The 10,930-nt window shown below is 47.6% G+C and overlaps 1 protein-coding gene across 1 annotated transcript in view; it reads right to left on the reverse strand.

Annotated features, from left to right (window-relative positions):
* SYT16 (synaptotagmin 16) overlaps positions 1-9,743 on the reverse strand; it is a 109,011-nt gene extending 99,268 nt beyond the window's left edge. Inside the window, exon 1 of the mRNA XM_083436825.1 lies at positions 9,523-9,743. Within this exon, the coding sequence (XP_083292951.1) occupies positions 9,523-9,685 (163 nt within the window). The 5' untranslated portion in view covers positions 9,686-9,743. The remainder of the gene's footprint in view (positions 1-9,522) is intronic.
* Positions 9,744-10,930: the final 1,187 nt, after the last annotated feature.

Consider the following 10,930-nt stretch of genomic DNA (forward strand, 5'->3'; position numbering starts at 1 on the left):
GCCGCAACCCCAGAGTCAGTCACGACTGGGCCTAATGGTCAGGGGTCCCTTTACATTTATCTTTAATGGGGGAGCAAAATGTTGTCTCCTCTATGCCTCATGACTTCTCCTGCTGGGTCAGACCTTTGTTTTTTGTTTTTTAAATATTTTTTATTAACCATTCCAACAGAACAACATTTCACAACATATCATATTCATCATTCCCCCTTTTTTTTCCCTCCCCCCATCCAACCCCCCCCCAAGACTTCCCTCAGCTCCCCTCTCTGATTTCTCAGCACATGTTATTCTCTGCATGTTATAAACTTGTACATATCTATCTATCATGTTATCAACCAATAAATTTGTGTATGTTTATTCAAACCCTGCCAAGGAGTCCAGTTCATTTTGTTGATTTTGTTGTCTTTTTAGATAATTTGTAAAAAGCTCCCATTTTTCCTTAAAGTCACAGTTGTCCTCGTCTCGCAGTTTGTATGTCAATTTAGCCAGTTCTGCATAAGTCATCAATTTTTCTTGCCACTGTTCTTTCGTTGGGATTTCCTCATTCTCCCATCCTTGTGCAATCAAGACTCTTGCCGCTGTTGTAGCATACATTAATAAGTTCTTTATTTTTCTTGGCAGGTCTTGTCATAGAATCCCTAACAGAAATGCTTCTGGGGTTTTTTTCACAAATGTCATTTTAAACATTTTTTTCAGGTCATTGTATATCATTGCCCAAAAATTTTTTACTTCTCTACGCTCCCACCTGGGTCAGATCTTTGTTGACAACACAGCCCTTCTTTTCTTTTTTTCTTTCTTTTTTTCTTTTTTCCTTTTTTTTTTTCTTTTTTTTTTTTTTTTTTTTTTTTTTTTTGAAGCCAACAAGTTTAATTGGAAGGAAATGCCAATTAATTCGACCGTTCCCACATTCCTTTTTTTTTATAAATAATTTTTATTCAATTTCCAACAAATATTTTATCCAAATTTAACATTTGTTTTAACATAAGCATCTTTTGGACTTCCATCAGCCTATCTGACAATTCTCCATAATCTCACTACATCTCACATTTCTTACATTTATATTGCACTTTGTCTCTCTTAGTCTTAACCTTTCTTTTAAACAACATTTCTATCAATCTTTTTCACAAAGCTTCTTGAAAGCCAACAACACAGCCCTTCTTTTCAGGTACAAACAGGAAGTAAACTCACAATCTTCAGACCTGTAACAAGCGAGCCCTTAAGAAAGGAGAATTTTGAGAGGCACTGCTTCTCACAGCATCGTCCTCAGCAGTGGGAGAATCAGTTTCCAGCAGCTTTGTGTTTTCTGGATGTTTTCTACTATCCCAGCCACGCGAATAGGCTGACAGCAATTGACACTTCTGAGAATAAAGTTTTACGGCCTGTGTGTTGACTGGGGCTAACAGGAGTTGTGCCCTCCAGGTATCTTGGACTAGCAGGCTGAGAAAGGCTGCTCTAAATCACATCTACTATTTTACGGATACTGCAAAACAGAGAGACAGACTTAATCCACAAACTACGGCTCAATAGTACAGAGCGAAGGTTGCTTTAAAGTCACCATTCAGCAGACTTGCGCCCATTAAAAGTTGCCAAACATGATGGCAAGAAAAGTTGATGAACTAGGCAGAGTTAGCAAAGTTAATGGACAAACCGCGTGAAAAGGGCAATAGTGACTTTGAAAAAGAATGGGAACCCTTTACAATACATTTGCAAAAACAACAGAAATAAATGGTCTCGATGGCAGGATTTAAATAAACATTTACAATTTTATTTACAGAGAACAGGAAGTACAACAATGTGATAACACTGTTGTTGTTTAGTTGTTTAGTCGTGTCCGACTCTTCGTGACCCCATGGACCAGAGCATGCCAGGCACTCCTGTCTTCCACTGCCTCCCGCAGTTTGGTCAAACCCATGCTGGTAGCTTCGAGAACACTGTCCAATCATCTCATCCTCCGTCGTCCCCTTCTCTTTGTGCCTCCATCTTTCCCAACATCAGGGTCTTTTCCAGGGAGTCTTCTCTTCTCATGAGGTGGCCAAAGTATTGGAGCCTCAGCTTCAGGATCTGTCCTTCCAGTGAGCACTCAGGGCTGATTTCCTTCAGAATGGAGAGGTTTGATCTTCTTGCAGTCCGTGGGACTCTCAAGAGTCTCCTCCAGCACCAGAATTCAAAAGCACCAATTCTTCGGCGATCAGCCTTCTTTATGGTCCAGCTCTCGCTTCCATACATCACTACTGGGAAAACCATAGCTTTAACCAGGTATACGTGATAACATAGTAATGTATATAAGCAGCAGAATGTATCATCTGATGTAATAAACCAGAAATGGTAGTTGAGGGAAGTCAATGGGGGGTGGGGGGAGTGGATTGGGAAATGTATGTTTAGCAATATTACTGGATATTTGTTTTGAGAAAAGAAAATCAATAAAAAAAAAATTTAAAAAGTTGCCAAACATGCAATTATATATATTAGAGAATTGCAGAGTTGAAAGGGATTCCGATGGCCACCCAGCCTCCCAAGGGAGTCTGTTTCACTGTTGAACTGCTTTTACAACCAGAAAGTTATTCCTGATGATCAGTCAGAATCGACTTTCTAGTAACTTAAACAGTTCTGGGCCGCAATACCTCAAGGACCGCCTCTTTCTATATGAACCTACCCTGAGATCATCTTGTGAGGCCCTCCACGAGAGATCTAGAGGGTGGCAACACGAGAACAGGGCCTTTTCTGCAGTGGCTCCCCATTTGAGGAATGCTCTTCCCAGGGAGGCTCGCCTGGCACCTTCATTATACACTTTTCGGCACTAGGCAAAAAGTCCTCTTTAACCAAGCCTTTGGCTGATTGACATCCAATGCTCTTTTAAAATGTGTTGGGAGGTGTTACTGGGTTGTTTTTGACTTTGATAATGTATTTTGTGATTTTATATTGTAATTTTATCCCGTGAACCACCCTGAGACCTGCGGGTATAAAGGTAAAGGTAAAGGTACCCCTGCCCGTACGGGCCAGTCTTGACAGACTCTAGGGTTGTGCGCCCATCTCACTCAAGAGGCCAAGGGCCAGCGCTGTCCGAAGACACTTCCGGGTCACGTGGCCAGCGTGACATCGCTGCTCTGGCGAGCCAGAGCCGCACACGGAAACACCGTTTACCTTCCCGCTAGTAAGCGGTCCCTATTTATCTACTTGCACCCGAGAGTGCTTTCGAACTGCTAGGTTGGCAGGCACTGGGACCGAACAACGGGAGCGCACCCCGCCGCGGGGATTCAAACCGCCGACGTTTCGATCGGCAAGCCCTAGGCACTGAAGCTTTAACCCACAGCGCCACCCGCGTCCCTCCTGCGGGTATAGGGAGGTATAAAAATGTAATTAATTAGTAATAATACAGTCATACCTCGGGTTGAAGTCACTTCAGGTTAAGCCTTTTTGGGTTGCACTCCGTGGTGACCCAGAAGTAACAGCATGTGTTATTTCTGGGTTTCGCTGCATGTGCAGACACTCAAAATGACGTCGTGCGCATGTGCAGAAGCGGCGAATCGTGACCCGCACAAGCGCAGACGCACGGACGCAGGTTGCGTTCGCTTCAGGATGCGAACAGGGCTCCGGAAAAGATCCCGTTCGCATCCAGAGGTACCACTGTAATAATAATATTTATTTATTTATACCCCGCTCATCTGGCTGGGTTTCCCCAACCACACTGGGCGGCTTCCAACAGAACATTAAAAACATGATAAAACATCATGTAAAAAGAGTGACTAGTGGGGTGCCACAGGGTTCTGTCTTGGGCCCGGTCTTATTCAACATCTTTATCAACGACTTGGATGATGGTCTCAAGGGCATCCTGATCAAATTTGCAGATGACACCAAACTGGGAGGGGTGGCTAACACCCCAGAGGACAGGATCACACTTCAAAACGACCTTGACAGATTAGAGAACTGGGCCAAAACAAACAAGATGAATTTTAACAGGGAGAAATGTAAAGTATTGCACTTGGGCAAAAAAAATGAGAAGCACAAATACAAGATGGGTGACACCTGGCTTGAGAGCAGTACATGTGAAAAAAATCTAGGAGTCTTGGTTGACCACAAACTTGACTAGAGCCAACAGTGTGACGCGGCAGCTAAAAAAGCCAATGCAATTCTGGGCTGCATCAATAGGAGTATAGAATCTAGATCAAGGGAAGTAATAGTGCCAACATCAAAGCCAGAATTCCCAGTGCGGATGGCTCTCAAACAGGATTGGATAAATTCAGTCCAACCAGGGATAGCCATGTTCTATCTTGTGGGTAGGCAAACTAAGGCCCGGGGGCCGGATCCGGCCCAATAACCTTCTAAATCTGGCCCGCGAACGGTCTGGGAGTCAGTGTGTTTTTACATGAGTAGAATGTGTCCTTTTATTTAAAATGCATCTCTGGGTTATTTGTGGGGCATAGGAAATTCATTATTCCCCCCCCCCAAAAAAAAAAATATAGTCCGCCCCCCCACAAGGTCTAAGGGACAGTGGACTGGCCCCCTGCTGTTCCATCTCCAATGCCAGAGGTCACATGCCCCCTAGTGGCAGTTGCTGGGTATCGCAGGGGGGCAGAATGTTCTTACGCTCTGGTCCAGCTTGTGTGCTCCCCATGGAGACATCTGGTCAGCCGCTGTGAGAACAGGATGCTGGACCAGATGCCCCTTGCCTGATCCAGCACAAGATCTTCCTATGTTCTTATGACTTTACACAAGCCTATGGCTTCGCGCTGAACCCAGCATTTGTCCGGAGGAGAGGGATGCTTGTGGATCTTGGAATGGTTTTCCAGACTAGGCCATAACATTCTGGAAACGGTTTGTGTTAGAAATTGTATTCAGAGGCAGGCAGACATTTCCGTTTTTTGATGGACGGGTCCTCGCATCTAAGTCAGTTTAGAAACGACCCACCTTGGAAGAATGGCAGATGAAGGTGATGGACTATATGGAATTGGCGGAAATGACCGGCAGAATCCGAAACCAGGGAGAAGAGTTGGTGGAAGAAGATTGGAAGAAATGTAAAGACTACTTACAGAAATATTGCAAAATTAATGAATGTTAGAATGATGTTGGATTGAGGTTAAGTGGTTTTTAGTAATAATGTTATGAAGGAATATGTAAAAATGGATTGTTAACAGGTGAAAATTCAAAGTTACAATATATTAAGATCAAAGATAAGGATAAAAGTAAAGAGGGAAAGGATTTGCTGAATAAATTAATTGAACTGGAATACAAAGAGGGGAGGTGTGGGGAGGTCCGGGAAACAAGCAAATGCAAGATAAGTTATGAAAGATCGAATTGTTTTTAATTGTCTTTTATTTTTGTATTTTTCTTCTTTTTCTTTTTGTAATGTTCTGAAAATCTTAATAAAACATTTTATATAAAAAAATAGAAACGTGACAGACTGCTATTACAGAAAGCACACAGCATAATTTAAATTGCAACCCATGGGATGGCCTTGACATCAGGAATGAAAACGATATTAGAACATAAAAAGCTGATCCAAAAATTATTAGCTGCAGCAAAATTATTAGCTGCAGCTAGCTGTAGCACCAAAAACAATAAGGTCAGGACCCCCTAAAGGTAAAGTTAAAGGGACCCCTGACCATTAAGTCCAGTCACGGACAACTCTGGGGTTGCGGCGCTCATCTCGCTTTATTGGCCGAGGGAGCCAGCGTACAGCTTCCGGGTCCTGTGGCCAGGATGACTAAGCCGCTTCTGGCAAACCAGAGCAGCGCATGGAAACGCTGATTACCTTCCCGCCGGAGAGGTACCTATTTATCTACTTGCACTTTGATGTGCTTTCGAACTGCTAGGTGGGCAGAAGCAGGGACAGAGCAACGGGAGCTCACCCCGTCGCGGGGATTCGAACCACCGACCTTCTGATCAGCAAGCCCTAGGCTCTGTGGTTTAGACCACAGCGCCACGTGTGTCCCTCAGGACCCCCTACTGCACAGAAATACACTCAGCATGGGAGGCAATGATTGTGAATTTCCAAAATATTCAGACAGAGGCTGGATTAGGAGTAATACAAAACCACATCCTGTTTAGCTTAACTCTGGCTTGTTTGCATATACAAACCCAACCGAGCTCCCTAAAACGATGGTCAGTTTGCAGCCGGCAGACCATAATCTGAAATCACAAGTGAATCTTGGCTTGCAATAACTGCCTTATGTAATTACATCTGAACACCCAATTCTGGCTTAATTCAGCCCCCTTGGCCTGCCTGGCTATCAAGATGCAAGGGCTCAAAAAACAGTGAAATGGCTCATTCTGCCAAGAGAATTTTGCCACGGCTTTTGCAAAACTCTCTTCCCCACCCACTTCCACAACACACATACCCCTCCAGTGGCAACAGGGGCCTTGCCCCATATCTAAAGGAGCAAAGGTTCAGCTGCAGCAAAGGTTCAAATGTGTGCATTGACTCGGCCAAAGGAGGGCACTTCTCCTGCTTATAAGGCACAGCTCAGTGGTTGTCTTGGGCTGGCTGGATGCAGAGGGGGTGGGGGGAGGCACCAGCTGGGGAACCCCCCGGGGAAGAAGGCTCAGAACCCGGGGGTTGGTGGTGGGATGAAGGTGAGTGGTCAGAGGGAGAAGACTGAGAGGAGGAGGTGTCGGAAGCTGGAGAGGCAACAGGGCTTCGTGAGCAGGAAGAGGCTGAGGCAGAGAGCAGTCCAGAATTGGAGGCAGAAGCTGAAGCAGGAGAGGAGGGAGGCCAAGAGGCAGAGATGAGTCAGGCTGCTGAAGAGGGCAGGTTGCCTCCTGCTCCTGCTACAGCAAGCTCCTCTCCTCCCTGGTCTCCCAGGACCAAGAGAGACATGATGAAGGAGCAAAGGCAGTCTCAGATTGCTTGGGAAGGACCCCCAAGAGGAGGAGCCTTAGGCAGCTGCCCATAGCAGTCAACGTTTCCCTTTTTTTTAAGGGAAATTCCCTTATTCCGAATAGGATTCCTCGCAAGAAAAGGGAAAAGTTGACAGCTATGCAGCTGCCTCACAGGGGGAAGACCTACCAAAGAAGCGCTGTTGTGCTCATTAGGCCTGGCACTCCTGAGCTGATCTTGTTTCTTCTAACTTCACTAACTCCATGTGATTTATGGCTGGCTCGCTCCTGACAGTGGTGGAGCATTTGCCTTGCATGCTGAGGGTCCCAGGTTCAATTCTCGCCCATCTCTGGGTGTGGCTGGGGATCACCCTGCCTGAAACCCTAGAGAACTTCTCCCTGGAGGTATACAAGTTAAAAGTGAAATGAAATGAAATGAATACGGTCATGTTAACTAGGATCTGACGGCCGCCACTTCTGCTTTCATAGAAACAAAAAATGGATTAAGAGTCGGCGGCAAATTTTCATATCTGACGAAGCAAATCAGATCAGGGTCTGTTCAGCGCCTGCATGAGAAGCCTATGTGTGGTGGAAGAAGAAGAAGAAGAAGAAGAAGAAGAAGAAGAAGAAGAAGAATGTATTTATACCCCGCCCATCTGGCTGGGTTTCCCCAGCCACTCTGGGAGGCTTCCAACTGAATATTAAAAACAATACAGCATCAGACATTAAAAACATCCCTAAACAGGGCCACCTTCAGTTGTCTTTTAAAAGTAAAATAGTTGTTTATTGCCATGACATCTGCTGGGAGGGCCTTCCACAGGGCAGGCGCCACTTCCGAGAAGGCCCTCTGCCTGCTTCCCTGTAAATGGTCTATAAATGTCGTATAAATGCCATAAACAAAGTCAACTTGTCTTGGGTGACCCAACTTCGTTAGATAAATAGAAGCACAAAACTGTAGATTTGGGAGGGATTCCACGGATCATCTAGTTCAACCAGAAACAATGTAGGAAATAATAGACTCACAGATTTGTAGATTTGGAAAAGGCCATGAGGGTCATCTAGTCTAACGCTGTGCAATGCAAGAATCTTTTGCCCAACATGGGGCTTGAACCCACAACCGTGAGATTAAGAGTCTCGTGCTCTACCGACTGAGCTATCTATGGTGACAGCTAGACAGATGATCACCCAACCTCTGTTTCCAAAAAAAACCTCCAGTGAAGGCGAGTCCACCTTCTGATGCAGCTTCCACTGTCAAACAGCACTTCCTCTCAGAAAGTTCTTCCTAATGTTTAGTTGCAATCGTATTTCTTGCAACTTGAAGCTATTGCTTCAGGTCCTACAAACTTGCTTCATCTTCCATGTGGCAGCCCTTGAGATATTTGAAGATGGCTATCATATCTCCTCTCAGTCTCCTCTTTTCCTGGCTAAGCACCCCCAACTCCATCAACCGTTCCTCATCAGGCTTGGTTTCCAGACCCCTGATCATCTTGGTCACCCTCTTCTGCACACCTTCCAGCTTGTCAACATCCTTCTTAAACTGTGGCGCCCAGAACTGGACACAGTATTACAGGGGCGGTTTGACCAAGGCAGAATAGGGCGGTACTATTACATCCCTATACAAACACGAAACTGACTGGCACAAAGTAGTTACAGGGTAACAAATGCAATTCTTCCACCACCACAAAAAAGGACACACATATGCACACATATCCAATGCTAACAAAGGGACTTCTATCCCATCTTAGTGGCTGTGGCCACACACAGCCAGCTGTGCAGCTATTTTGGACGACAAGAAGTTGGGATTTTAAGCAAAGCTGTTGCACTGTGGCCAGCTCCTGTTCAGAGTCCATGCTGGCCAGCCAGCCAGCCATGATGTCCCAATTCCAGGAGATTCCATTCCCCTCCTCCAGTTTTCCTTTTTCTCCCCCCAACAACCAACCAACATACTCTGTACCCACTGGGGTTTTGTAGAGGGCTTCTCTATTACATTCTCTTTCTGCGCCCCTTAAAGATGTGCTGCAACTCTCCAAATTTCAGGGATCCCCTGATCAGATCAACGCCTCCCTCTTGGTCATAACTGGTGACCTCTTAGCTACGCAAGGCTCCAATACATAAAGTACCGGTACTTTGTGTGCGTCCTTAAAGTATATAAACACCCAATACAAGATGCACAAAACCCTGGGGGGGGGTGGACGACGACACTGCCTCGCCCCAGCTTCTTGCAGTCACACCCCCAGCCCATGGCCCCATAGACCTCGGCACGGCACATATTATGCCAGAGCCCCACACAGCAACATAGGGGATAAGGATTTGGAATGTGGGGGGACGTTGCCTAAAGCCTCCGGATTCAGCTGCAGCCCCCGACCCGGCCCGAGAGCTCCTGGAGGAAGGCTCCCGATGCAGCAACGGCGGCAGCAGCCCCGCTCGGCTCACTGCAGAGAGGCGCAGGCAACGGGGAAGAGGGCAGGCGAGAGCGATGGCTCAGGTGGGCCTCGCAGCGAAGCCAGGAGGAGAGGATGAGGAAGGAGGGAGGAAGGTTTCGCGGAAGCGCGCGAGGCTCGTGCACCTCGCAAGGAAATTGGAGGAGGGGGGTTGATAACAGAGAGACCCGCGCGTCTAGCAAGGGAGAAGGGATCCCGCGCCCAAGCCTGCAAAAACAAGAGCCCCCCCCCCCCCCCCCGTTTTGCAAGGACCCGCCAGGAGCGCACTTACTGTCGGTCGCCATCCTTGCAGCTGCCAGCAAGAGATGCTCGCTTTGGCAAGCGGGCGGCGGCCCTTCCTGGGCCTCGCGGTCTTCCACCTTGCAGCGGCTGCCTGGCTGTCCGTCGGGCCGGAGGGCGGAGAGGCAGCCGCTTCCTTCGGCCGGTACCTGCATGCAGCGCGCGTCCCAGGCGAGGAAGGAAGGGCGCACGGGCGCCTTTACGCACGCGCCGCGCCGCGCAGCCCCGGGGTGGGGTGGGGGGGCCTCCGGCACGTGCGCCTCGCCTTCCGCGCTGCGGGCGGCGAGAGGCTTCGGGGGACCCAGGAGTCTCCCAACGCGAGAGCGCCTCTGAGGGCGTGCAGAGTGCGCCGCAGCTAAGGCACAAAGACGCGCCGCAGCTAAGGCACCGCAGCTAAGGCACAAAGACGCACGCAAGGACGCCAACTTGGACGGCTCGGGGCTACTACTAGTCATGATGGCTATGGCGCTGCGCCTCTGCAGCTGGAGGCAGTGATGATTTTGGGTACCAGTTGTTGGAAACCAGGCGAGTGGCTCTTGGGCTCATGGTCTGTATCCCTGGCTTCTTGTTGCTGCGCCTGGTAGGCCACTGTGACCCAGAAGGTTCTTCTCATGTTCTTTTGGGCCCGATCTAAATAGTTTGAATTGGATTTGGAATTAAACGTGCAATTAATTCATAGAACTGCAAGGATGGAAGGCACCACTAGGATAATCTAGTGCGCTGATTCCCAAACTTGGGTCTCCAGCTGTTTTCGGACTACAACTCCCACCATCCCTAGCTAGCAGGACCAGTAGTCAGGGATGATGGGAACTGTAGTTCAAAAATGGCTGGAGACCCAAGTTTAGCAAACACTGAATTCTAGTCCAACGCCCTACAAGGCAGAAATATTCTGCCCAACATGGCGCCCTGGGTGTGGCCAAGGGGGCAGGGGAGCAGCTGCCCCCATCAAGTAAATTGATAAAAATACTTAACAGAGGTTCTGCCCCCCCCTTCTCGAAATGAAGCCTGCCCTCCCACAGGATTGGGGGGGGGGGCAGAACAGTTGTCTGTGATGCAATTGGTCAGTTTTTATTTGCTTCATTTAGTGAGGGGAACAGCTACCTCCATGCATGGAGCTTGAACCTTTGAGATTGAGTGCCTCATGCTCTACCGAAGGAACTATTCCAGCCTATATTGTTAGCTTTGGATTTCATTGTGTTGCCACCTTCCTTAGTGGATTGTGTAAACCACTACCATGAGCAATGCTTTTTATGAGGTGGGGGGCTCTGAAGAGGAGCTTATGAAACCAAGGGGGCAGGGGCCCAAACACTTTTGGGATCTAGACCACCTGTCTCTTTGCAACCTGTTGGCCCAACTCTCAGAAAACAAGCGAGAGAAGTGATTGACCTGTTTCCTCTGAG

This window comes from Podarcis tiliguerta (assembly GCF_965153285.1).
Source record: "Podarcis tiliguerta genome assembly, chromosome: 1".
In the NCBI taxonomy this organism is placed as follows: domain Eukaryota; kingdom Metazoa; phylum Chordata; class Lepidosauria; order Squamata; family Lacertidae; genus Podarcis; species Podarcis tiliguerta.